Below are 24,132 nucleotides of genomic sequence, written 5' to 3' on the forward strand. Positions count from 1 at the left end.
GGAAATGGAGTTACAAATGATTGTGAGCCACATTCATTTGTAGATTCTGGGAAATGAACCCAGGTCCTCTGCAAGAGCAACAAGTGCCCTTAGCTACTGGGATGTCTCTCCAGACCCTCCCTCCTTTTGTTGTTGTAATTCACTAATACTGGATCTTACTGTGAGTTCCTTCATGTGACATGATTTTCTGCTTCATCTTCATATGGGCTGTGAAAGTCGCCATTACCCTTGGGTATATGGGGCCAAGGGCTGCGGCTGAGGCATTGCTGTTGCTCTCAAGACCTTCATCTCTACAGTTCATTTTAAAACCAGAACATGAAGGGGAAAAAAAATAATGACTACTTCCTAAACTTTCAAGACCGTACTTGAAGTTATGTGACCCTTAGACATTCTGGGCCTTTCCAGATTTTCTATCTAAATTCTGCCCAGCTTCAGAGCTGGGATTAGACGATATATGATAATAATGCTTCAAACTGTTCTTAATCAAATAGGTTTAAAATGGAGGAGAGTAGTCATGTGGATCCTGAACGATATGGATCTAGGAGATAACCAATGGCCTGGGGCTGTAGTGCTTCGGGAGAGACTTGCATGGCATGGATGAGTCTGGATTCTATCCGTGGTACCGCACATTTCCCTACCTGATTTTTAAAGGTGTGTGAAGAAAGAAAAATGGGAGGACTGGTTGTTCAAACCCTGCACCCTGAAAGAATGCTGTCTGTCTAGTATCCGAGGGTCAGATGGAAGTGGGTAACTGTGCAAGCCCTCTGAGAACCTCAGTGCAGAGCAGTAATTTAGGTCTGTCCTATTTTCTCACATTCCTCATCTCCCAACAAGGAAATTAATGCATCCACCTTTTGAGACTCCCCTAACAGCACAGCCAACTTTCCTGGCCTCTTTAGCTACAGGGCTGGGACATGAACACCACCAAGCTGGTGAAAGACTTGTCCAATTCTATCCATCAGAATGAGGGGGGCAAAACTTGTGTGTGAGGACCACGCCCCTCAGGGCACATGTGTTATAACTACATTTGGAGAAGTTACTTTTCAGAGGTCAGCAGAGTCCCTTTTATTGTCCTATTCCAGAACTGGACACTCATGCAGGTCTTTATCTTCAAAGTCAAGATCTTGTTGTGTGGAATCTCAATATGTAGCCCAGTTGGCCAGGAACTCACAGAGATCTACCTGGCTCTGTCTCTTGGGTGCTGGGATTAAAGGTGTGCTGTGCGCCACCACACCTGCCCTCCCTCTTTTGTTAATGAGCATACAAAGACAATTAAGATAATACCTCTGGCCTCAAGGAGCTTCCATTTTCTAAGATTAGTTTTTTAAATACATCATATTTAATAGACTGTGTGTGTGTGTGTGTGTGTGTGTGTGAGAGAGAGAGAGAGAGAGAGAGAGAGAGAGAGAGAGAGAGAGAGACTTTTGGAGGCCTGAAGAGAGTATCAGATTTTCTGGAGCTGGGATTACAGGCAGCAGTGAGCTGCCTCCGTGTAGATGTAGATGTTGGGGACTGAACTTGGTCTTCTAAAAGAGTAGCAAGTGCTCTTAACCCCTGAGTCATCTCTCTGGCCCTTAAGGGATCAGAAACATTTTTGAGGGGGGGAGGAAGGGAGGAAGGAAGGAAGGAAGGAAGGAAGGAAGGAAGGAAGGAAGAAAGAAAGAAAGAAAGAAAGAAAGAAAGAAAGAAAGAAAGAGAAGAATTAAACTACTTTCCAATAGGAAAGTTATCATAAATTAACTATTGTATTTCCAATCCATGGATGATCATGACATTTTGATTCCAGGATAATATTCTCCCAATAATATTCTCTCAATTTATTAACTAGAACAAACCAATTGATTGGTGCTTTGGCCTCACTGTCTGTCCAGAAGGCTTGCTTGCCCTTGCTGTGTGCAGATGGAGCTGGTGACTCTGAGTATGTCTTTCAAGACTGTTGCCTTCCTCCTTGACTGCTTGTCTGCAAAGGCTCAGGGTTCCTCCTGACTCTGATATTGCACAACATTCCAAAGGTCTAGGTGATGATGGTCCAGTTCCAGGACCTTGGCCTTCCTCTGAATGGGGTAGCAGGCTATGACCTAGAGGGAGGACATAGAAGAGGGGAGGGGCTTCAGGGATGTGGAATGATGAGATAGCTCCTATAGCATCGGGTGAAGGGGAAGCATCTGTGGACATGCTTTCCTTTGTCTTGATGAATCTCTTTCCCTTGCCAGCCTACCCATGAAAATGCCAGCTTCGCTACAGTCACCTCCAATAAGGAAGGACTAGGAGCTACCTGTCTCATGCCATATATGTGATACTGGCCGCCTTTGCCTTCCTTTCTTTCCCCTCAAATTTGTGAATGAGAATAGATAAGGAAGGGTGGGACTGGCTAAGGCACAGACAGCACTTTGACTTTGCAGTTACCAGGGGGAAGGGGCCAGAAAACCATCGCCTGCGGTTAAGAACAGTCATCCAGCAACCTTATATTACGTTTTGTTCAGATGGATTGGGAAAATAAGTTATCTTCAGTGTGCAGGGCCCAGTTTATGAACTCATCTGTCTTTCCCTCTAATAGATTTCCCATTTGGATGACCACAGCACAGCAGAAGTTTCTCTCTGTGCTGGTAAGCGGCAGGCTGCTGTTGTCACTGGCTGACCTTTGGTTATAAGTCCATGGGAACCACATCCCAGAATTCATTGATGGGGTAGAATAGTTAGTTCTGTCTCAGGATTAGTGGGAAGTGCCTTCTGACTATCATTTTGGTCAGTGCTTCTATTTTTGACCAAGTTGGCCAAGTTCGATCTCATCCAAACCAGAGATACATGACAAAAGACAACTGCTGATGGTCACTTTGAGTTCTGTTACCATTCAAAGAAATGGCAACACTTCTATACATGGTCAGGAGTTAGAACTACTATACGCTGCCAGGTAGACAGTCTACATGATTAAAAAAAAAATGAGTAATTTTTAATTACCTTGCTTGCAAAATAGGTGGGCATGACTGAAGTGCTCAAGAATGTAGGCTGCTAAATTATTTAAAAAATATATGCATTTGAATTGGCTATTAATTGTCTAAGCAATATATTTCTTTCAAAAGATAAATTTCCAGTTGTTCCTTAACACCAGCATAGTAAGAGGGGCACATGGCACAGTGGCAAGATGTCTAAGTAGCATGAGTGAAGGCTGAGGTTCAATCGTCATCACACATGAAAGAATACAAAGAGTATATCATCATATCGTACTTGAATAAGTGCCAAATGACAGATGTGCACTGTGTCTCGAGTCTCTGTCCATCAGAACAATTTAGCTCAAGTGGTTTGGTGTAGCAGGAGAAGAATGGTACTTAAAACATTACTTTAAAACTGAGAGCAACAGCCCGACGTGGCATCAGAGAGTCCTCCCTGCCAGGCTGGGGGTAGACTAGCCTGAGGCAGTGAGTTTTTCCTGTTGTCCTGGGCCTTGCTGCCTGGCAATCCTGTTTGTCCATTCTACCTGTTTTGGGCATTCAGATTTGTGTGCAGCCTGTATATGAAATGTGAAGGATAGACATGCCGTGATGCTCTGAGACAGAAGGGTGAGAGGCAGGCTGTGCTTGGGAGGCATACTGCTAACATCTAGCAGTTGCTCACCTAATACCCACTCAAGACTGATTGGTGTTCACAAGCCTTTGTCAACACTTCCGGCTAGTTTAAAGCAGATCTCGGAGATCCAAGGTAGAGAGGAATTAATTGCTCATCTCTAAGAAACCAGTCAACCTGATAATTACTTAGCTGCCCTTCTGACACGGCAGACCAACAGTGTAACTCGAGGTGAAGGGAACAGTAAAAAGCCACATACACCTGGAAATAAGCCAGCTTCTCATGTGCTTGCTTAGTTTCCTGACTTTAGATGCTCCTAGGTCAGTATTGCAAAATTATGTAAGAACACACACACATCTTGCATAATTCTGTGCTTGAAGGGAGAGTTTCCGTACCAGCTCAATGAATCTATCCTTAACCAAAGGAAAATGTAGCCAACAATTAAAAAGCCTTCAGGAGTTTGCCTCCCCCTTTACACTATTGATAGGTGGGTTAGTGTGTTACTGTGTGCTGTTGTGATAGAACACTGTGATGAAAGGCAACTTAGGGAGGAAGGGGTTTATTTCAGCTTATAGGTGACAGCCCATCACTCAGGGAGCCAAGGCAGGAACTCGAGGCAGGAGGAGCATAGAAGAGGAAATGGAGCAGAGGCCATGGAAGAATGTCACTTTTTTGCTTGCTCCTTTACTCTCCTTCAGTTGCCTTTCATATCCATTCCAAGCCTACCTGCGTAGGGATGGTACCACTAACAGTGGTATGGGCCCACCAACATCAATTAGCTATCAAGAGACTGCCTTGCAGATATGCCCATAGGTAAGGAAGGGTCATGCAAGAGTATACAACTCAGTCCAAATCAGGAATGAGGAGAAGTCATTGGTTTGGGTGAACCCCTTGAGGAATCAGGCATTTAAACTGTGAACCTGCCCATTCTGCTAGTAAAGGCTTCAAGAAGATACAGCAAGGGCTTTCAGAGTCAGGATCTTGAAACGGTACCCCATTGGGCGTCTTGCAAATGGCCCTCACTCACAGTGGTAACTGGCAGTGTCAGCTATGTAGCATAAAACTATGGTAAACACATCAGTTGGTAACTCTTAATTGGTAATTGTTTATAGGTTGATTATTTTTCCCCAAAAGGACTTAAGAACTGAGAAAACCCATTTGGAAAATGTAAAGGCAAAATGCACACCACCAGATTAAATAATCATGTCAGCTCTCAGAATATAAGGTATGGCATAAGGTTGGCAGGCACACAGAGTGGGCTTCAGAATCGGATGGGCAGTGGGGGTATCTCTGTTAATTCACAAAAGGGAAAGTAGCATCAGGGCTGCCTTCCTTTGAAACCGACATCAGGAGGAGGATGGAGAGGGCAAGGCTTGCAGAAGGAAGGGTTTGGAGCCCTTTCTTGGAACCATTAGAGGCACCAACAGCAAGCAGCCAGTGATTGTGAATGAATGCCATTATGGCATCTTCATATATTTCCATCATTATACTCTATTCTTATTCGTTCCCCTTCCCCACTTACCTCCTCCATTCCCTCTTCCCTCAGATTGCATTTAAAGTGTGAGCCCGACTTGAGAACACTGCCTAGGCTGGGAGCTGGTTAAAGAGACAGGCTTTTAGGGTTCGATCTAGACACACAGACTGGGGATTTGGATATAGTTTCCAGGAATCTGTTTTTGGAAAGTTCCCATTTGCATTTTCTATGAACTAAAGCTTGGAAAGCACCTATAAATTGCCCTTTGTTCTCAATAACAATGGAAATGGAGACCTTGAAGGGAAGTCTCCTTAGGATACTGTCTTTGGCAACCTCTTCTGCATTTCCTTTTACCTGCTAGCCACTATCACCACAGGCAGCATGAGAGCCCACTCTGCCCCCCACCTTACCCCCCCACCCTGCCCCCACCCTCCATCACTCTTCCCCCCACCCTGCCCATTACTGACTGTCAAGAAGTCCTTTAACTTGCCTGAAGTAATCTCTAAAGATGCTGACCAGAGGCCCCAGGAGGACTGAGAAGAGCCCTGCATTCATGGTGTACTTCTGTAAGGAGGGGCTTGTGTTTTTGTTGATTCTGTTGTTTTGTTTTATGTTTTGTATGTGTTTTGGAGAAAAATACTAAAATCAAATAAAAATAGACACCTACAATGGTGCTTACAATTTAAACCATAAAACTTATTTGTATGTTTCATGGCCTCTTAAAAATCAATTTTCACTGTTTTGAAGCATTTCATTTTATCTGACATTTGTTATAAAATTTCGGTTTTTCTGGACAGCCATGATACCTCTATAAAAATAACGTGAGGGGAGTAAAATAATGTTGAACCCTAGACACATACTCTTGACCATTCGGCCCATGCATGTTAATTTTGGATATTTAAATGTGACCTTTCTAGAGAGTCTCATTGAGTGGCATTGAGGGTGACTCCTAGTATAAGGGAAAGAGCCATGGCTTTGAAACAAGGAGACCTGGCTTCAAATTCTGGTGAACCAGCTTCCTTAGGCCTCTCCACTAACTTGCATGTTTCTTGAGGTAAAATGCCAAAATGTAGATCTTAACGCCTGCTTGTCATCTGGAAAAGTAGTTCAGAGTCAGTAGATGTTAATATTTGCTTGTTAACCATCATCCCATTTTTCTTAGGTTAGAATTTCTAAGATGGGGGGGGTTGGGGGGAAGTCTAAGGAGGTTTGATTCCAAACAAGGAGGTCTTTCCCTTGTTGGCAAACTACATGAAATTCAGGAATGTCTGTGTCTTGGTGGTTTGCTGCAAATGGACTAGCTAGACCCTAATCATTTTAACTCCATTGCACTCTTAAGGCCCATCTCCCCCTCTGGGGTCTTTTCTAATAACTCATTAAATGGAGTCCGTCTTTAGTGTGGACTCTCATTATACTGGAGCCTCTTGTTCTTCCAAGTAGCCTTTTGAAAGCCCTCCTTAAATAAAGCTAGTTGACTTGAACTTTGTCCATCCCCAAGCCCCGTGCAACTATGGAATGACAGCTTGGCAGTGAGATTCCAGAATTCATGTTTTCCCATTCTGTTCTTCAGAGCCTGGCACCTGCCATAATGATTGCCTATGTTAATAGTCTCCGTCAGTACCTACTGTTGAATCTCTGTTTCACAGGTGGGGAAAGTACTACAGTTGGTCAAGTTCATCATATACTCAGGATGTAGCAAAGTGTGCCTCGAACCCTGGTAGTCTGTAGCCAGAAGTGGATTTGGACCACTGCACGATGTAGGTAGAGATTAGGATGGAGAAAAGCTGTTGGGGGTGGGGGGTGGGGGTCGGGTGTGACATCTGGTGGGAAGAGGCTTCCAACAGGTATAGGTATGGACTACAGTCAGATCATAGGCTATTCAATTTAGTTTTCCATTCCCTCACCCAAATTCATGGCCCTAACAAATCTGCTCAAGAATGGATTTCTATGCAGAGAGACGCTGCCCTCCTACCAGAATTGTCAGCCTGGAGTCCACATCAAAGCTTGACCTCCCTCTATATCCTGAAACTATCACCTGCTGCATCTGCATCAGCCCTCTCCAGATAGGTAGGAACAAAAGGCCTGTGAACAAATTAAACACAGGCTGTTTTTATTCTGCTTCTGCAAGTCCCGTGCCTGTTTAACGTAGGCACGTGATGCTACCCGGAGTCTGTTCTCTTATATTTTAAATAAACACATATGGGAATCCAGCACCTCCTTCCACTAGTACAAGAACTGTTCTGAGACTCTTTGCAGAAGTCCTGTGCTATTACACCAAATATTTACAGCTTTATTTTACAGCATCACCCACTGTTCAGAGCAAACCTGGGTGGAAATGTGGTAATCAAAGCTCTTCATCGCCAAAAAGCCCCCAGTTCTCTCTCTGCCTGCCAACTAATGAAAATATTAGTGAAGCACTATGGAGATGCTCTTTTGCCCGCACCCAGACACCACCAGCCTTGCCCCTCTTGAATTCTAAAACAACATCACAAGGCATTCAGCATCCACAGGCTTGAGCTCTGCATGTACATTCGTGTGTCAGGTCCACGTTGCCAATACCTCACATTAGCACCTTTTTATTTTGGCTCTGTTCAAGCAGATGCAACATGAAAGGGGATGGGGCATAGTGGAGATGTCAGGTCTACTTTCTTGCCTTCGTGGAGCGGTTTCTTTGGTTTGAGGCAGCCATGCAGATGAATCCAACAGCGCTGTCTATAGCACTAAAGGGTGGGTCTGGAAGATGAGAGGCACAGTCAACATCAAACCACAGTTATCAAGACCTGGGAGGAATTTCAGGCCTTTGATTTGATTCTTGTGACCTTCCGGTTGTATAAACACAATGCTCAATGGTGTCAGTTAGACAGTCAGTGCTTTATTAAGGCTGGAGTGGATCAGCTGAGCCCAGTACAGTGCTGAGCACCATGGGGATGTCACCAAAGTTCCAGGGTCAAAGCCTGGGCTCTGACAGTGGTGTTCAGACACCAGTCCCCAGTACACTTATAAAAGAGACATGTTATAGTAAGACAACCCTATGAAAGAGACATGTTTATAGCAAGACAAGCTATGAAAAAACATGTTATAGTAAGAAAACCTATAAAGAGACATGCTATAGTAAGAAAACAGAATCAAGAGATGTATTCAATATGGCCACAGTAGCAAGAGAAACAAATAAAGGGTCCATGAACCCCCAGGTCTGTTTACAGGGTATTGACATGGAATTTAGGTTTAGATAGAAGGCAACAGGTTTGTACTGGCAGTCCTGGTCAAGGTCTAGTCCTGCCTGTCATTGTCCTGGCTCTGGTTTGTCTTTTAAAGTGGTCTGATAAGTAGTCAGAATTGTGTGGAGTCCTGCAGCCTTTCATTGTTTCCCAGCATAGGGACTTGGGGGAAGTTCAATGATTTGGGGTTCATTGTTTCATTGTCTGATGGCACAAGTGTCTGGATGGGTATAGGGACACAACCAGATGCAGGCAACACAGCCCTGGTAGTTCTAGGAGACAGCCCTTGCTGTAGAAGCTGTCCCTTTGAGGGTGATGCCTGGCTGTCACTATGTTGGGTTAGCAGAACACTGCATACCACTGTCTAATAATTTATCTTCTAGTCGAATTCACCAACATGAAATTATCAGAGAAAACAGAATAAAATTAAGTTAGAATCACCAAGTCTTCGTGTTAGAAGGTTTCCTGGCACCTGCTTAAGTCAACTGGTTGCTAGCCACTACTATTCACAAGGCGCTACCTGGGGTCAATGAGCATAAATGCATATTCCAGAGGCCAGCACAGAGCCAGGCACTCTGAGAAGTCTGGTCTGGTAACCTGTATACTTGAAAATGCTTCCAAGGCATTCTGACACCCAGCCAGGTCGTCTAGTCCAGCCTCTCCATGAACAGCAGGTATCTCTGTGAATAGCCCTGAAGTATGATTATCTGGCTGAGGCCAGAACTCTTCATGTTGGAAGGTCCTCAGTGCAGAACAAAGCAGTAGGACTCAATGTTGACAGAGTGTTGGCAGTATAAGGGGACTAGGGTCTGCTGTAACAAAAGAGGCCTTGATTACTCTATTCTGCTCATTGGTCTCAGCATGGCTCAGTGACACAGACAGAATCTCCTTGCAGCATGAAGTCTTTCCAGTGATTTAAGCGTTACCCTTCAATGGGCTCTTTTGTCTGGTAGTTCATGTGTTTATTCAGCTCAGATGGTCAGCCTCTAACACAGAACTCACTGAAGCTTGCTGTTGCCACATTGCTCCTTGTGAGCCATGACCTCTCTTTACCCTCCCATTTGCCTTCCTCTGAATGAACTCAAGGCTGTTAGTGTCAGACATGTTACCCAGAATGGACACCACACTGACTCCTGCTATGACCAGCAGAATCCAACAGGGACAGCAGGAACAGTCTACATTCCTGTCTGTGACCTACTTCTGTGGAGACCCTTCTGAGAGTCCTCAAAGCCCAAGCTGGAGATAAGAATGATCTGTGGCAGATCAGGAATGGGAAGGGTTGCTATGGTTACACTGAGCAGGTGTGAGCTAGTGCCTGGTGAGTGCATATTGTTAGAAAGATGTCTATATCTGTTTGTGATGTTCTAAGTCAAGAAAGAACATTTTACAGAATACACAGATGAGAGCTGTGTAGACCACAATGTGTGTGTGTGTGTGTGTGTGTGTGTGTGTGTGTGTGTGTGTCAGAGTGTGTGTGTGTGTCAGAGTGTGTGTAGTCTTTAAGATGAGCAGTCATTGTCATTGTTCTCATAGGTACAGTCAACCTGTCACACTAAGCCAGGGAATCATGAGGAGGCTGCTTTCCCTCTCATTTTCAACACAACTGCTACCATTTAAGCAGGTTTTAGCCCTTCCCACAACTGAAGGAAAAGACTGATGAGCGTTCTTTATTTGGGGTCAGCTTCCCAACCCTGCCTGGCTGTAAACACAGCCATTAGCTGCTGAATCCTCATCCCTAAACAGGGCATCTCTGGCATTCTTTGCAAGACTCAGGACATCATGGAAGATGGGGCAGAAAGAGTTCCTAAAAGGGAGAGGAAGGGGGAGCATTGCAGAATGAGCTGGGGGCAGCGGACACTCATTCAGTGCTAGGGGATTGCACCATACAACCTTGTGTTCTATGGATACGATTCATAAGGAAGAGGGCAATGAGTACCAGCTCTGGCCACTTATGTCCTGTTGGTGCACAGGAAGGCATGTGTGAGCAGATAAGATGGATGTAGGCTTGTTGGGAGATAGCCCAAATTCATGGGCAGAGTTGGTGGAACTTGACTAGACAGAGGAAGTGAAGTTACAAGAACACCTTTGTTCCTATGTCTAGGGGGACTTTTAAAAAGCATCCCATAATTGCTTCACCTTGGCTTCATACAGTGGATGACTGCCTCTTATGGGCTCCGGTGCAGCAACTCCCCTTCTCTCTCTCTCTCTTTTCTTTTCTGCTTAAATTATTTCTTGGTGACATCAAAGAAATAGTCGGCCTGTGTCACCATATTGTGCAGCAAGTACAGACCAGATTCCAGGGCTCTGGTTTTACTACAAAGCGTGAAACTTCTACAAGATGACCGGGTCTCCTTGTTGGGGACGTGACTTGGGGAGCGTGTGGTAGACTCACTGCTTTCCTGGAGTCCAAGTGAGTAGCTGGAGACAGAGGATGTCGGCCAGATGCCATGGCTCACAAGTGCCAATTACTGAAGAAGGCCTCCAGTGGGGTGGAACCAGGAGGAAGCCAGGATGCTGGGAGGAGGCAGTTCGGCTGGGGCATGATGCTCATCAAACAATGGAGGAAAAGAAAGCGCTTCCGTGAATCTGCACCACGGTGTCCTTCGTGGATGGAAGGGTTTCTGTCTAACCTCTATCTGTCATCCGAAAAGGAAGCTGGGGACAAGGACACTCCCTTCCTGCCTGACCATGGAGGCAGCCTCTCTCCTGGTGTCCAGCACTGCTGAGGTGTTTGTAGTTGGGGCTGGTTCATGTACCGTCATAGCCTTGGAGAAGAGCTGTTTCTATATGTGCTGATGGTCCCTGTGAAGAAGTGTCCTCTGCTGGAGTGGCACTGTCACACTCTTCTCTCCCCACCTACACCCAGGCAGGAGCATGTGGGGGATAAGGGGCAGGGATTTGAGGTTGGTCTTGGGGCTAAATGTGGTACCATCGGAAGGAGGGAATGTTTGTTTGAGTTTTATTAGGTGAGTCATTTTGACACAACTGTAGGTCCCTTTGAACCTGAACTTGAGGTACCCCATTTAGGTTAAACAATCAGAGCTTTAAACAGTTGGAAACAAACATCTTACTATAAGTATCATGTTTGTACCTTTTCAACCAGTAGACTATAATGTGAGTTTTTACCATTTAACCAACTCTAGTTGAGTGACAGTTAATAAGTGTGAGAGGACCTCCTCTTTACTGGAAGTTAGCTTGGTTCCACTCTCTTTGACACAGATGGCTGTGATGAGAAGCAGTATTCTTGTCTATGTACAGGGGATTACTATTTGCCCTTAAAAAAAGAAGACTTTCCATTTATAAAAATATGGATGAAATTGGGGGATGTTATGAGAAGTCTAGTAAGACAAGTATAGAAGAAAAAGGCTAAATGGACACCACTTATACGATAAATCCAAACTGCTCAGGCTGATAAAAGTGGAGAGAGGGTGGTTGCCAGGGACCAGGGAAAACAGAATTGGGAGTCAGTTTCAGCAACGTAAGATGATTACATTCCAAAGTTTTTCTGGATAGTTTAGTCCCTACAAATACTGTATTAGACACTGAAGATTTGCAAGAGAGAGTGGTTTCCTATGCTTACACACACACACACACACACACACACACACACACACACACACACACACACACACGTTAATATGACATTTAAGGTAGTGGAAGTGAGAAAAAGATGGGGTAATTCTCTTTTTTACAAATGACATCTCATGTGGATCAGACTTGCCTAAACTCCCAGGGTGGCCACAGCTGATTTGAAACCTGACAACCCTGATACAGATGTATATCACCAAACTTGCCTAAAGGTGGAAGAACTCTTAAGCTGTCTTGCTTTGAATGCACTGCTTCCAAGGTGATTTTCCTTCAAGTCAGCTCTAATTATGTAACTTTACAACTTAAAAGATTTTTAGAATTCCCATTCTCCTACTTGTGTTTGAGAACTTTCCCCCAGCCCCACCTGCAGTCTGTCTCTACCTTGGTGCCCTGGGTATTTGGGGGTGGTTTGGTTTTTATTGTTTAATGGGGTTATCCTACCCTCTTGTTCTGTGTGTTTGTTTCTATTCACCTCCATCCTCAGGGCTGTGCTTTCCCTTCTCCCACCTCACATTGTTCTAGGTAAGATTGGTCTTTCCTCCAAGTCAGGTGAATCTGAACCAGATCCCATTGCAATGGTCAATTCCATCAGTACACTTGTATTTTGGAGAATAGATAGACCAATTTGTCACATGACTGTCTCCCATAGGGACCTATGCATGGTAAGGCCTAAGTGACAAATATCCAAGAAGATTCAGGCCAGATCCCCAGTTTTCACAATCTACTCAGATCCTGGAGAATTCAGTACAGAATCATCTAGTGTCTAGGACTGCCCTCTGTGCTTTCACATGTTGCATTCCTAGCCCCGGGTTACCAAAGTCATAACTTAATGCAACTTCCTGGTTCCCCAAGACACCTAACTTCAAGCTGAGTACTCAAGAAAGACCTGTTGAGTTGATGGCACAGTGGTTCTCAACCTTCCTAATGCTGTGACCCTTTAATACTTGTTGTGGTTGACCCCCCAACCATAAAGCTATTTTCTTTGCTACTTTATAACTGTAATTTAGCTACTGTTATGAAATGTAATGTAAACATCTGTGTTTTCTGATGGTTTTAGGTGACTCCTGTGAAAGGGTCATTTGACTCCCAAGGAGTCTCAATCCACAGTTTGAGAACCACTGGTTTACATGATGTGAACATGAAGAGGGTAGAGAGAAGTTGTTTAAAAAGGCGTGAAGGGCTGGGCTGTCACTCAATAATAGAACACTCGCCCAAATTGCGTAAGCCCATGGTTTGTATCTCTAGCACTGGGTGGGGATGCACATACGACGAGGGCCTGTGTGTACACTGGAAAAGCCATTTATATCATCTTAGGTTCATCAGAGGCAGACTGTCCCAAGTCTAGTCTCCTGTTGTGCCTTCGTGTGAAATCAGAGTGAGATAGGATCTTTGTACTTATAAACATCTAACAAATGGTGGAGAACATATGTCCAAACAAACCCACTTGGCAGGACACACGGTGCTACCGAAGAGATGACGCCTGTGTCTTATCTATCATACCTTGAAGGGTAAATGGGCCCGGCAGGCTGGCATTGCCTTTGAAGGTAAGAAAGTGGGCAAGCTGAAAAGAGGAGGCCAGTGGGAATTTCAAAGCCATGATATGGTCCTTCCAACTGGTTGGTCATTCTTTCCCTATTCTCACCCCAAATGGCCATGACACATAATCTCTTTGCAATTTTTATTATTTTACTTGTTATCACAAGACCATAACATTTAGGTAGTCAAGGGAGATTAAAGGAGGTGGGTGTAGAGTAGGCTTTGCAAACCTTTGCTTACCTCAGAAAACATATTTGCTTACTTTACCAGGAAGTTGGTTTTTGGTTTTGTTTTCTATGGGTGCCAAGAGGGGATTAATGAGTAGCCGCTGGCTTTGCCAGCTTTCTTTTGATTTCAGTTTATATAATTAAGCAGTTCCCAGAATGACTTGAGCCTCTCCCTCCGCATCAAAACACCCTTCTCAAATGTGTCAGAGGTCAGCAGCGATCCACACTGAATAGAGGGTGGGGAAGGAAAAAAGTGTACCTTGCTTTGTAGCATCCTTAATGTATAAAAAGGTCAGTAGTTATGCTTTGGGGGAGTGCATAGGAGCTGTGTGGGGAAGAAAGCAAACCCAAAGAAAGCTCAGAATGCATTAAAGTGGATCCTGAGCTTGTCTGCTCAGAAATAATAATGTGGGAACACCTGGTTCCTTTGGAATTTCTAGCAATGGGGACATGGAGTAGACACTCAAGAATGGGTAGTGGTGGCACATGCCTGTAACCCCAGCACTCAGGAGGCAGAAGCAGGTGGATCTCTGTGAGTTTGAGGCAGTCTGGTCTACAGAGTGAGTTTTGTAGGACAGCCAGAAATACACAGAGAAGCCCTGTCTTGTAAAACAAAACACAATGCAAGCACTCAGCATAGATGCACTAGGAACCTACTATGTGCTGCACTATGAACCTACTTTGTGTGAGCCTTGGTCTCAGTTGATGGAGAGGATAGGAAACAAAACTGAGGGTTAGGCTATGGTGACACTGAACTTCTGATCTTCCTGTCTGTACCTCTTGAATGCTGTGTGTGCTGTACTGGGTATAGAACTCAGAGTGTCCTGCAGCACACTAAGCAAGCATTGTACTAGCCAAGCTACATCCCCAGCTCTATAGCACTTACATTTTTTAAAGAGAATTACAAGCATTTTTCTTTGGTGCCTCTAATTCCCTTAAAAAGAAAAAAACTTTCATAAGAACCAATCCATCACTGCCAACAACCCCTGCCTTCCTGGAGCATACAGATGGCCTTAGTTACGGTTTCTGTCACTGTGAGAAAGCATCATGACCAAAAGCAATTTGAGAGTGAAAAGGTTAATTTCTGCTTGCAGTTGATGAGGCCATCACTGAGGGATGCCAACCCTGAGGAACCTGAAGGGAGCTGGAGCAGACACCATGGAGGAGTGCTGCTTACTGGTTTGCTTCTTGTGGGTTTCCTGGTCTGGTTTCTTACAGCACCTAGGACTGCCAGCTCAGTGTTAGCTAAGTGAGCTAGGGTTTCCCACCCATGATACCCCAACTGTCACCAGTGAGGAAAATGCACCAGAGACTGGCCCACAGGCCAAACATTCTCTCAGTTGAGGTTCCCTCTTCTAAAATGCTTGTGTCCATTTGATATAAATCTATCCAGTACATAGATACTAGGGAAATCACAGTCACACAAACACAGCATCCCCTGAGCTGAATGTTGTGACAGGGAACATAACACAAGACAGATGGGTTGGATTTTGTCAGGAAAACCAAGGATGGCTTCCTCGAAGGAAAGATGGCTGCGCTGAAATCTTTGTGATATGGAGATGTGGGGAACTCGTTGTGAGAGAGAGAGAAGGAGAGGCAATCCAAACAGCAAGAACAGGAATCAAGGTTCTAGGGCAGAAGGAATAAGGACAGCTGGAAGGCGAATGACTCAGAAGACCATGAGTATGGTAAGGTGTTTTCTACCTGTGCTAAGAGGAACACAGGCCTTTAAAGGAATTAAGGTGGGCTTGGCAGGTTCCTCAGTGAATAAAAGCACTCGGCTGTGCAAGTGTAAGGCCCTGAGTTTGAATCCCCAGCACCCATGTAAGATTCTGGGCATGTCTGCACTTGCCTGTAACTCTAGTATTGGTGGGAAGAGAGGGGCAGCTCCTGACATTGCCTTGGCCTGCTTGTCTATCTGGAAGAACAAGCTTCCGGTTCAGTAAGAGACTGTCTCTAAGGACATAAGAGGGATACAAGAAGATGCTTGGTATCTTGCACTGGCCTCCACACATGGGTATATGGTTTCACATACCCACACACTCATATGCATGTACAATACACACACACACACACACACACACACACACACACACACACACACACACACACACACACACGTATTAATAGCAGTAGGGTGAGAGGGTGTAATCAGGTGTCCATCTCAGCAAAGTTCCTCTACCTTGAGAATGGCCAGTATCAAGACAGGAAACTGAAGTAGATGTAGAAACATTCCTAACAAAGCAGAACTCTAGACAAGAGAATAAATGCTGATTTTGCTTGAGTCAGAGAGATGAGCATGGCAATGGTGGAGACCAGAAGTGAGCAGCTGTGAGAAATGAAAAGGTACACTAGGCAAGAGCAATGGGGCAGGGGGGGAGAGGGGGATTAAAGATGACTGCTGGGGTTCTCACTTGAGAAACTGGCTGAAGGTGAAGACTGGACATTAGATTGGAAGCTCTGTGTGAGGACCAGCTTGCCGAGGACGACGATGGGATCCATTTTGACCTGTTGGGTTTGAGTGCCTGAAAGGCATCTGGAGGGGCATCAGAAGCTGAGACGTGGGTCTGGAGCTTACAGATGACGTCTAGGCAGGAGGGATAAGCATGTGAGCCATGCAGAGAGCCATGGAGGCTGTGGGTGTGCATAAGTAAACTCACACCACCAGGAAGGCCCAGTGTGCAAACTTGTGAGCTCAGCGCTTCATGGCTGTAGGGAGAAGTCTACGAAGTGGCAGAGGTGACACGGAAAAGAGAAAAGAGACAGGGGAAAGGAGGAGGAAACCAGTCTGAGGACCCAGGGAAGTGATATTTGTTGTGAAAGAAGGCAATCAGGGGAGAAAGCTGGAGAAAGGCTGGGAAAGAGATAGGCAGTAACAACAGCTGTTAGTACTGCCAATGACAATCAGCCTGGCTAATCCGTACGAACTGGGTATTTTAACATACAATTTAGGGTTAGGGATGTAGCTTGCCTAGCATGCTCAAGACTATTCAGTTTGAACCCTGAATACTGCAAAGAACAACAACAACAACAACAACAAAATAAAGCACAATTATATAAAGTAGGCCCTGTAGACCCTCACTTTTGCAGATTGGAAAGTTGAGCACAGAGAGATGAAGTTCTTTGCCTGAGGTCAGGCAGCCAGTGAGTGATACAGTTGTGGTGGGTACTCCCCTTTGTCACTCTGTCCTCAGGACAACATGGCTAATGTTAGGATAGACCTACAACAAGAAGAGAGGGAGATTTTTCCCTCTAGAAATTTAGATTCTTTGAATCCTCCATTGTGGCCACAGCCCAGGCTTGGGGTTGGTGACTATCAACCGGACATTGTGGTCATTATTTCTGGTGGAATGTTTAGCTGTTGGGAGAGTATGAACAAGCAGTGTATCTGTGCTTGCCTTGGGAAAGGCTGACCCATGGCCTCTAGGGCAGAGGTTCTCCAAGTGTGGTCACTGGACCAGCATCATCTCCTGAGAACTTGTTAGAGTTGTCGATGTTCATGTTCCAAATCAGAAACGGTGTAGGCTGCAAGGATCCCTGCTCTCTTGAGACTCTTGAGTGATCTTGATGCTAAAGATGTTTGTTCTTGGAGGAATCCCTTTTCTTTCTTTTTTTTAATTAAGTTTTAGTGTACAAAATAATAGGCATCACGAAGGCATTTTCATACATATGTCATTGTGTTTTACTTGCATTTAGTCATTATTTCCCATTATATTTCCCTACTTGTTAATCCCTTTCCTTCCCCTTCTTGGTCCCTCTTTTGCTTTCAATTTACGCACACACAACACACACACACACACACACACACACACACACACACACACACACACACACACAGAGGGGGGAGAGGGGGAAACTAGATCTAGATTCCATATATAAGCAAAACCATTTAACATTTGTCTTTTTTTTCCCCTGCTGTTTTTGTTTTATTTCTGTTACTGTGCCAAAATGTCCTAACAAAAAGCAACTTAGGGAAGAAAGAGTCTGTTTTGGCTTCTACACCCATGGTTCAGTCCATCACAGCAGGTTATTCATAGTAACAGGAGCATGAAGCAGTCAGTGGCATCTACATATAAGAGCAGAGAGAGAGAGAGAGAGAGAGAGAGAGAGAGAGAGAGAGAGAGAGAGAGAGAGAGAGAGAGAGAGAGAGAATGGTACTGTGCGCTTTCATTCTGAGTGTTCCCACCTCCCTTAAGGCCATCAGGACAACACTCCTGAGACGTGTTCATGTGTTAGCCTGATCTAGACTGTTCTTCAATCAGAGTCTCATCCATCCCAGGTGATTCTAGACTGGGCTAAATTGACAAAACTAACCTTCACACCCACCCACTACTCTCTTGTGCCTCCCCATCTTCCTTTACATCCTTTCTTGATAAAGGATGTCCAGAGATTACCGTTTATTGTCAAGCAAAATCCGTGCATAAATATCACAAGACAAAAACGGGGAATCTGAATGAGTCACCCACCCGCAGCCACTGCTCCTCCTTTGAAAGGCCTGTGCATCCCTGGACTCCACCTTCTCTTTCAGTCATGTCCATTCCCAGTAAAAGCTCTGCCTCTTGAACCAAAATACTCCTTTTGATTGACTAGCAGACTCGTGGCAGAATTCTGGTAACACTTTCTTTCTCCCAGATAGACCCATTCTGCTGTTGATGGGCACAAAGGCTGGTTCTGTGTGTTAGCTGTTATGAATAGGGCAACAAATATACCTAGATGTACAAGCTTTCTCTGGTATGTGGATGCAGGGTCCTTCAGGTGCACACCTGGGAGTGATCTCGCTGGATCTTACTGTATTTTCAGTTCTTTGAAGGACCTCCATACTGACTTCCATAGTGGCTTCACCAGGTTGCATCCCCAGCCAGCAGTGTATATACCACCCTCCCCATCCTCGCCAGCAGCTGTTGCACTTGGTACAGTTTGCTTTCTTGACGGTAGCCCTTCTCACTGGGGTCAAATGGAATTTCAGTATAGTTTAATTTGTGGCTTAGAGGGAGTCCTTGAAAAGAAAAAAAAGAACAACTAATTTAGTAATCCTTAAGTTTTACTGTTGTAAAAATATCTTGACATCCTTAGCTATCAGGGAAATGCAATTCAAAACAACTCTGAGATACCATCTTACACCTATCAGAATGGCTAAAACCAATGACAGTTTATGCTGGAGAGGATGTGGAGAAAGAGGAACACTTCTCCATTGCTGGTGGGAGTGCAAACTTGAACAGGTACTTTGGAAATCAGTATGGAGGTTTCTTCAGAAAAAGGAAGCCAGTCTACCTCAAGATCCAGCAGTTCCACTCTTAGGCATATACCCAAAGGATGCACATTTATTCAAGGACATCTGTTCAACCATGTTCATAGCAGCATTATTTGTAATAGCCAGAACCTGGAAGCAACCTAGATGTCCCTCAGCCAGAGAATGGATACAGAAAACATGGTACATTTACACAATGGAGTACTACTCAGCAGAAAAAAAAACAAAACAAAACAAACAAACAAACAAAAAACAATGGAATCTTGAAATTCACAGGCAAATGGATGGAAGTAGAAGAAACCATACTGAGTGAGGTAACCCGTCACAGAAAGACAAACATGGTATGCACTCACTCATATATGGATATTAGACATAGAGCAAAGGATTACCAGCCTACAATCCACACCTGCAGAGAAGCTAAGAACAAGGAGGACCATAAGAGAGAGACACACAGTTTTCCAGTGAAGGGGAAAGAGACAAGAGCCCCTGAACAAATTGGGAGCATGGGGGGAGTGGGGAGAGAGGTAGGAGAAAGAGGAGGTGAGAAGGGGGAGGAGAACATGAGGGGTCAGGAAGATTGCGTGGGGAGAGGAATAGAGGAGATCAAGAAAAGAGACACATCAATAGAGGGAGCCACTATAGGTTTAAAGAGAAATCTGGCACTAGGGAATTGTACAGAGATCCATAAGGATGACCCCAACTAGCAATCTAAGCAATAGTGGAGAGGCTACCTTAAATGCCCTTCCCCTATAATGAGAATGATGACTACCTTAAACGCCATCCTAGAGCCTTCATCCAGTAGCTGATGGAAGCAGATGCAGAGATCCACAGCTAAGCACTGAGCCAAATTCCTGGAATCCAGTCTCAGAGAGGGAGAAGTGAAGAATAAAGGGGTCAAGACCACACTGGGAAAACCCACAGAAACAGCTGACCTGAGCAAGTGGGAGCTCATGGACCCCAGTATGACAGCTGGGGAACCAACATGGTACTAAACCAGGCCCCCTGATCATGGGTGTCAGCTAGGAGCACTAGGCAGTCTATGGGGCCCCTGGCAGTGGAACCAGGATCCCTAGTGCATGAAAGGACTTTGGGAGCCCATTTCCCATGGAGGGATACTCTCTTAGCCTAGATACACAGGGGAAGGCCTAGGCCCTGTCCCAAATGACTTGACAGATTTTGATGATCCCTCACCGGAGGCCTCACCCTCCCTGGGGAGTGGATGGGGGATGGGATGGGGGGGTCGGTAGGGGGCATGGGAGGATGGGAGGGAGAGGGAACTGGGATTGATATGTAAAATAAGATTGTTTCTAATTTAAATAAAATTTATAAAAAGAAAATCTTGACAGAAGTCGGGTGGATGAGAGTCTGTGGCTTCCCCATCCTGAGTGGACATCAGGATCACCTGGGGCTTCAACAGTAACTGGCTTGGTCCCACACTTCAGAGTTGCTGACTCTGGGTGGGAGTTGGCCTAAGCACTGTTAATCTTGAGGCTGTGAATGGAAAGAGGTGCTTAAAGCAGTGCTTCTCAACCTCCCTGACACTGTGACCCTTTAATGAAAAGTTCCTCATGTGGTGGAGACTCCCAACCATAAATTGTTTTGTTGCTACTTCATAACTATAATTTTGCTACTGTTATGAATTGTAATATAAATATCTGATATGTAGGATATCTGATATGTGGCCCCTGTGAAAGGGTCATTTGATCCCCAAAGGGGTCATGACCTGCATGTTGAGAACCACTGGCTTAGATGAACAATTAGCAAGGCAACATAAACTTCTGAAGACAAGTTGATGTGGGGGAAAAATGGGAGAGGCCTTGCTGGGTGTCTTCATTAGGGTCTATATTGCTGTGAAGAGACACCGTGACCATAGCAACTCTTCTAAAAAGAAAGCATTTAATTGAGGTGGCTCACTTACAGTTTCAGAGCTTTAGTCCATTATCGCCATGTCAGGGAGCATGGCAGCATGCAGGCAGACATGATGCTGGCTACATTTTGATCAGAAGGAAACAGGAAGTGGGCTGTCTGTCACACTGAGGAAAGCTTGAGCAAAAGAGACCTTAAAGCCTGCTCCCAAGGAGGCACACTTCCTCCAACAAGACCACACCTCCTAATAGTACCACACTCTTTGGGGGGCCATTTTCTTTCAAACCACCACAGAGAGGAAGTGCAAGACAAATGTAAGAGAAATTCTACCTTGGGTCCTCTTTGAGTACCAGTAAAGCATCCCGTGGAAGAGATAAGTGTACACTTTATGCCAAAGAGATGGTAAGAGCACAGTAGCTGTGCTTCGTGAATGAAGAGCTGTTCGTGGTTGGCTTTACTCTGTCTTAGGGGACAAGGATGCCCTCTGGGGAGTTTCTTTTAGAATACTTTTCTATGCTAAGGATGTGACCTGGGGCTGAGGAGGTGGCTCAGTTGGTAGACTGATCCCAAGCACCACATAAAACAAGCAGGATACAGAACACCTCTAATCCCAGCATTCAGGAGGTGGAGGCAGGAGTGCCAAAGTTCAAGATGATTCTTGTCTACACAGCCAATTCTAGGCCACCCTAGGCTAAGAGAACGAGAGTGAGAGAGGGGAAAGATGGAGGGTCACTGGGGGGAGCAAGAAGCCTTGTGTCTCTGTAGCCCCTCAGACCTCCATTAGCCTTGCTTTCCCTCTGGTCTGGTCACCTTGATGTCCCTAAGTATGTCAACTCTGTTCCCATGCTGAGGTATCTCTCCCTGACTTGTTCTAGTAAGGTCTGTCTCCTTCTAGACTCCTCCCTGGTTTTCCTCATTTGGATAGTACCTTGCTCAGTTTCCTTTGAGCTTTTGTCCCCGCTCTGTCCATGTCCCATCTCTACCCTGTAGGCCACCAGGACACCAGCTTATGCCTCCTTCCCTGATGCCCACATGTTAGCTCCTTAGGACATGGTGGACTGTGTGAAGTGGATTCAGGCTTCTTTCTCCTTTCTATCTCACCATAGATACAGATAAGGAGGGGCTACCCTCGGTGGCATGTGACTGTGGCTCAACTCTCTGGGGGCTGTGTTTGAGGGTAGAAAGCCTAGAGCAGTGTTTCTCAACCTGTGGGTCTCGACCCCTTTTGGGATCAAGCAACCCTTTCACAGGGGTCACCTAAGACCACCGGAAAACAGATTTTTTTTTTTTACATTATGATTCATAACAATAGCAAAATTACAGTTATAAAGTAGATGAAATAGTTTTATGGTTGAGGATAACAGCATTAGGAAAGTTGGGAACCCCTGTTTTAGGGCCTCTGTCATCCTGTGGCTCTACCCAGCCCCCAAAGTTGGGATTGCAGCAACACCTGACACCCTGCCTCAAGAGCTTCCTCCCCCATCTCCCTCTGGAGCACTCAGTCAGCCTTCACCATAAGACCTTGTTTGCCCCCTTGAGTCCTGGTGATCTGTTGGAATCACCAGAGGATAGCTAGTCCCAGCTAGGTGCTACTCTGATTTGGCTTATGTAGCATGTTCTTCTCTCCTTCCAGGACCGCCTCTTCTTTGTCATGGAATATGTAAACGGTGGAGACCTCATGTTCCAGATTCAGCGGTCTCGAAAATTCGATGAGCCTCGTTCCCGGTTCTATGCTGCGGAGGTCACGTCGGCTCTCATGTTCCTCCACCAACATGGCGTGATCTACAGGTAGCCTCTTCTTTCTTCCCTTTTCTAAAAAAAAAAAAAATGCAAGCAGACTTCTCCAGATACTTGAACTACCTCTGGTCCTTGCCCAGCTGGTCTCCCAGCAACCAGCTTTAGCTTAGCTGTTTGTTCCAATTTGCATACAGAGGACTGGGGCGGGGTGTGGGTTGTTTATCACTATGAATGTTAATATTTGAAAGGCCCCAGGAGGTTTGGCCAACCATTTGTGCCCGATCTGATTTAATGCCCAAGCGTGACATTTACAGGCTTGACTCTGTGATCTCGAGGGAACCTTCACTCCTGTCTCCTCCACCCTCTTCCTCGAACATCAGGGCATTCTCTTGTCGTTTTCTTCCTGTGCCATGAACTTCCTCCTCTTCCTGATCTCTTGCCCTTTCCTGAGTTTGTTTGGCTTAGCTGTCTCCAGTTAATAGACTCTGGGAAGGAGGAGTCATGTGGAGCGCTAGAGGTTTAAGCTCCAAGGGTGGGGGTGGGGAGTGGGAACTAGACATTATCCAACAGGAAGTGGCTTTTTTTTTCACATTGTCCAGTCCTTTATTTATTGCTAGTAGCTCACACACACACGCACACACACACACACACACACACACACACACACACACACACACACACACGTGCACGCGTTTTCCAGTAAAAGGGCAAAAATTATGCAGGCTCTTCTGTGAGGTCAGGAATTCTGGGAGGGAGGAGTAAATATTTAAAATCAGCAACAAGGATACTAAAGTTGGTTTGTTTGTTTTTTTTCAGTGACTATCCATTTCTTTACCTGGTCTTTGCTTCTTCCCTTGCTAAGAATCGGGTAATAAAGGAGCTGCTTTGGCTTAGAGCGTCTGACCCATTCTTGACTCTGTATTCTCTAAAGGGTTCTGGTCAAGCTCTTCCCAGGATTCCCTTCCTGCTGCCATTCTCCAGCTTCATAAAGTGGGGGGGGGGGAGATCAGTGGTTCCCTGCAGACCCTACTCTAGACCAGAGGTTCTCAACCTTCCTAGTGCTTCGACCCTAGAGCCGCCTCTCACAGGCTAGTGGGCCTGTGCCAGGTGATAGATAGCCTTTTTGATAAACTCAAAAGCAAATTTGAGTATATCTATAAGATCTGTATGTCCACCATGGGCATAGGTGGATATGAGCCCAGGATTTTAAGAAGAACCTAAGCTGGGTGGTGGTGGCACACATCTTTAATCCTGACACTTCAGAGGCATAGGCAGGTGGATCTCTGTGAGTTCGAGGCTGGCCTGGTCTGTAGAGTAAGTTCCAGGACAGGCTCCAAGGCTACTCAGAGAAACCCTGTCTTGAAAAAGAAACAAAGAAAAAAAAAGACCAGCCTGGAAGACAGCCCATGCCTGTGCCACACAATATGTCATCACCTCAGTCCAATAATGACATCATCTGTGTTGTGCTGTGTTGTTGTTTAGAGACAACTCACAAGTCTACCTACTTGGTGGGGAAGGTAAGGGAGCATTCAGAATGTGGTTGACTGGGGGTGACCCACCACCTTCGGTTCTATTGACTGCATGCACCATTGGTCATGTGTACAAGGCTTACACTAGAGGTTCTCAACCTGTGGGTCATGACCACTACATGGGTCAAATATCCTGCATATCATATAT

The 24,132-nt window shown here is 45.3% G+C and overlaps 1 protein-coding gene across 1 annotated transcript in view; it reads left to right on the top strand.

Annotated features, from left to right (window-relative positions):
* Prkce (protein kinase C epsilon) overlaps positions 1-24,132 on the top strand; it is a 515,489-nt gene that overhangs the window by 394,174 nt on the left and 97,183 nt on the right. Inside the window, exon 11 of the mRNA XM_027417971.1 lies at positions 22,352-22,506. Within this exon, the coding sequence (XP_027273772.1) occupies positions 22,352-22,506 (155 nt within the window). The remainder of the gene's footprint in view (positions 1-22,351; positions 22,507-24,132) is intronic.

The sequence above is a fragment of the Cricetulus griseus genome, chromosome 5 (assembly GCF_003668045.3).
Source record: "Cricetulus griseus strain 17A/GY chromosome 5, alternate assembly CriGri-PICRH-1.0, whole genome shotgun sequence".
NCBI classification, from domain to species: Eukaryota; Metazoa; Chordata; class Mammalia; order Rodentia; family Cricetidae; genus Cricetulus; species Cricetulus griseus.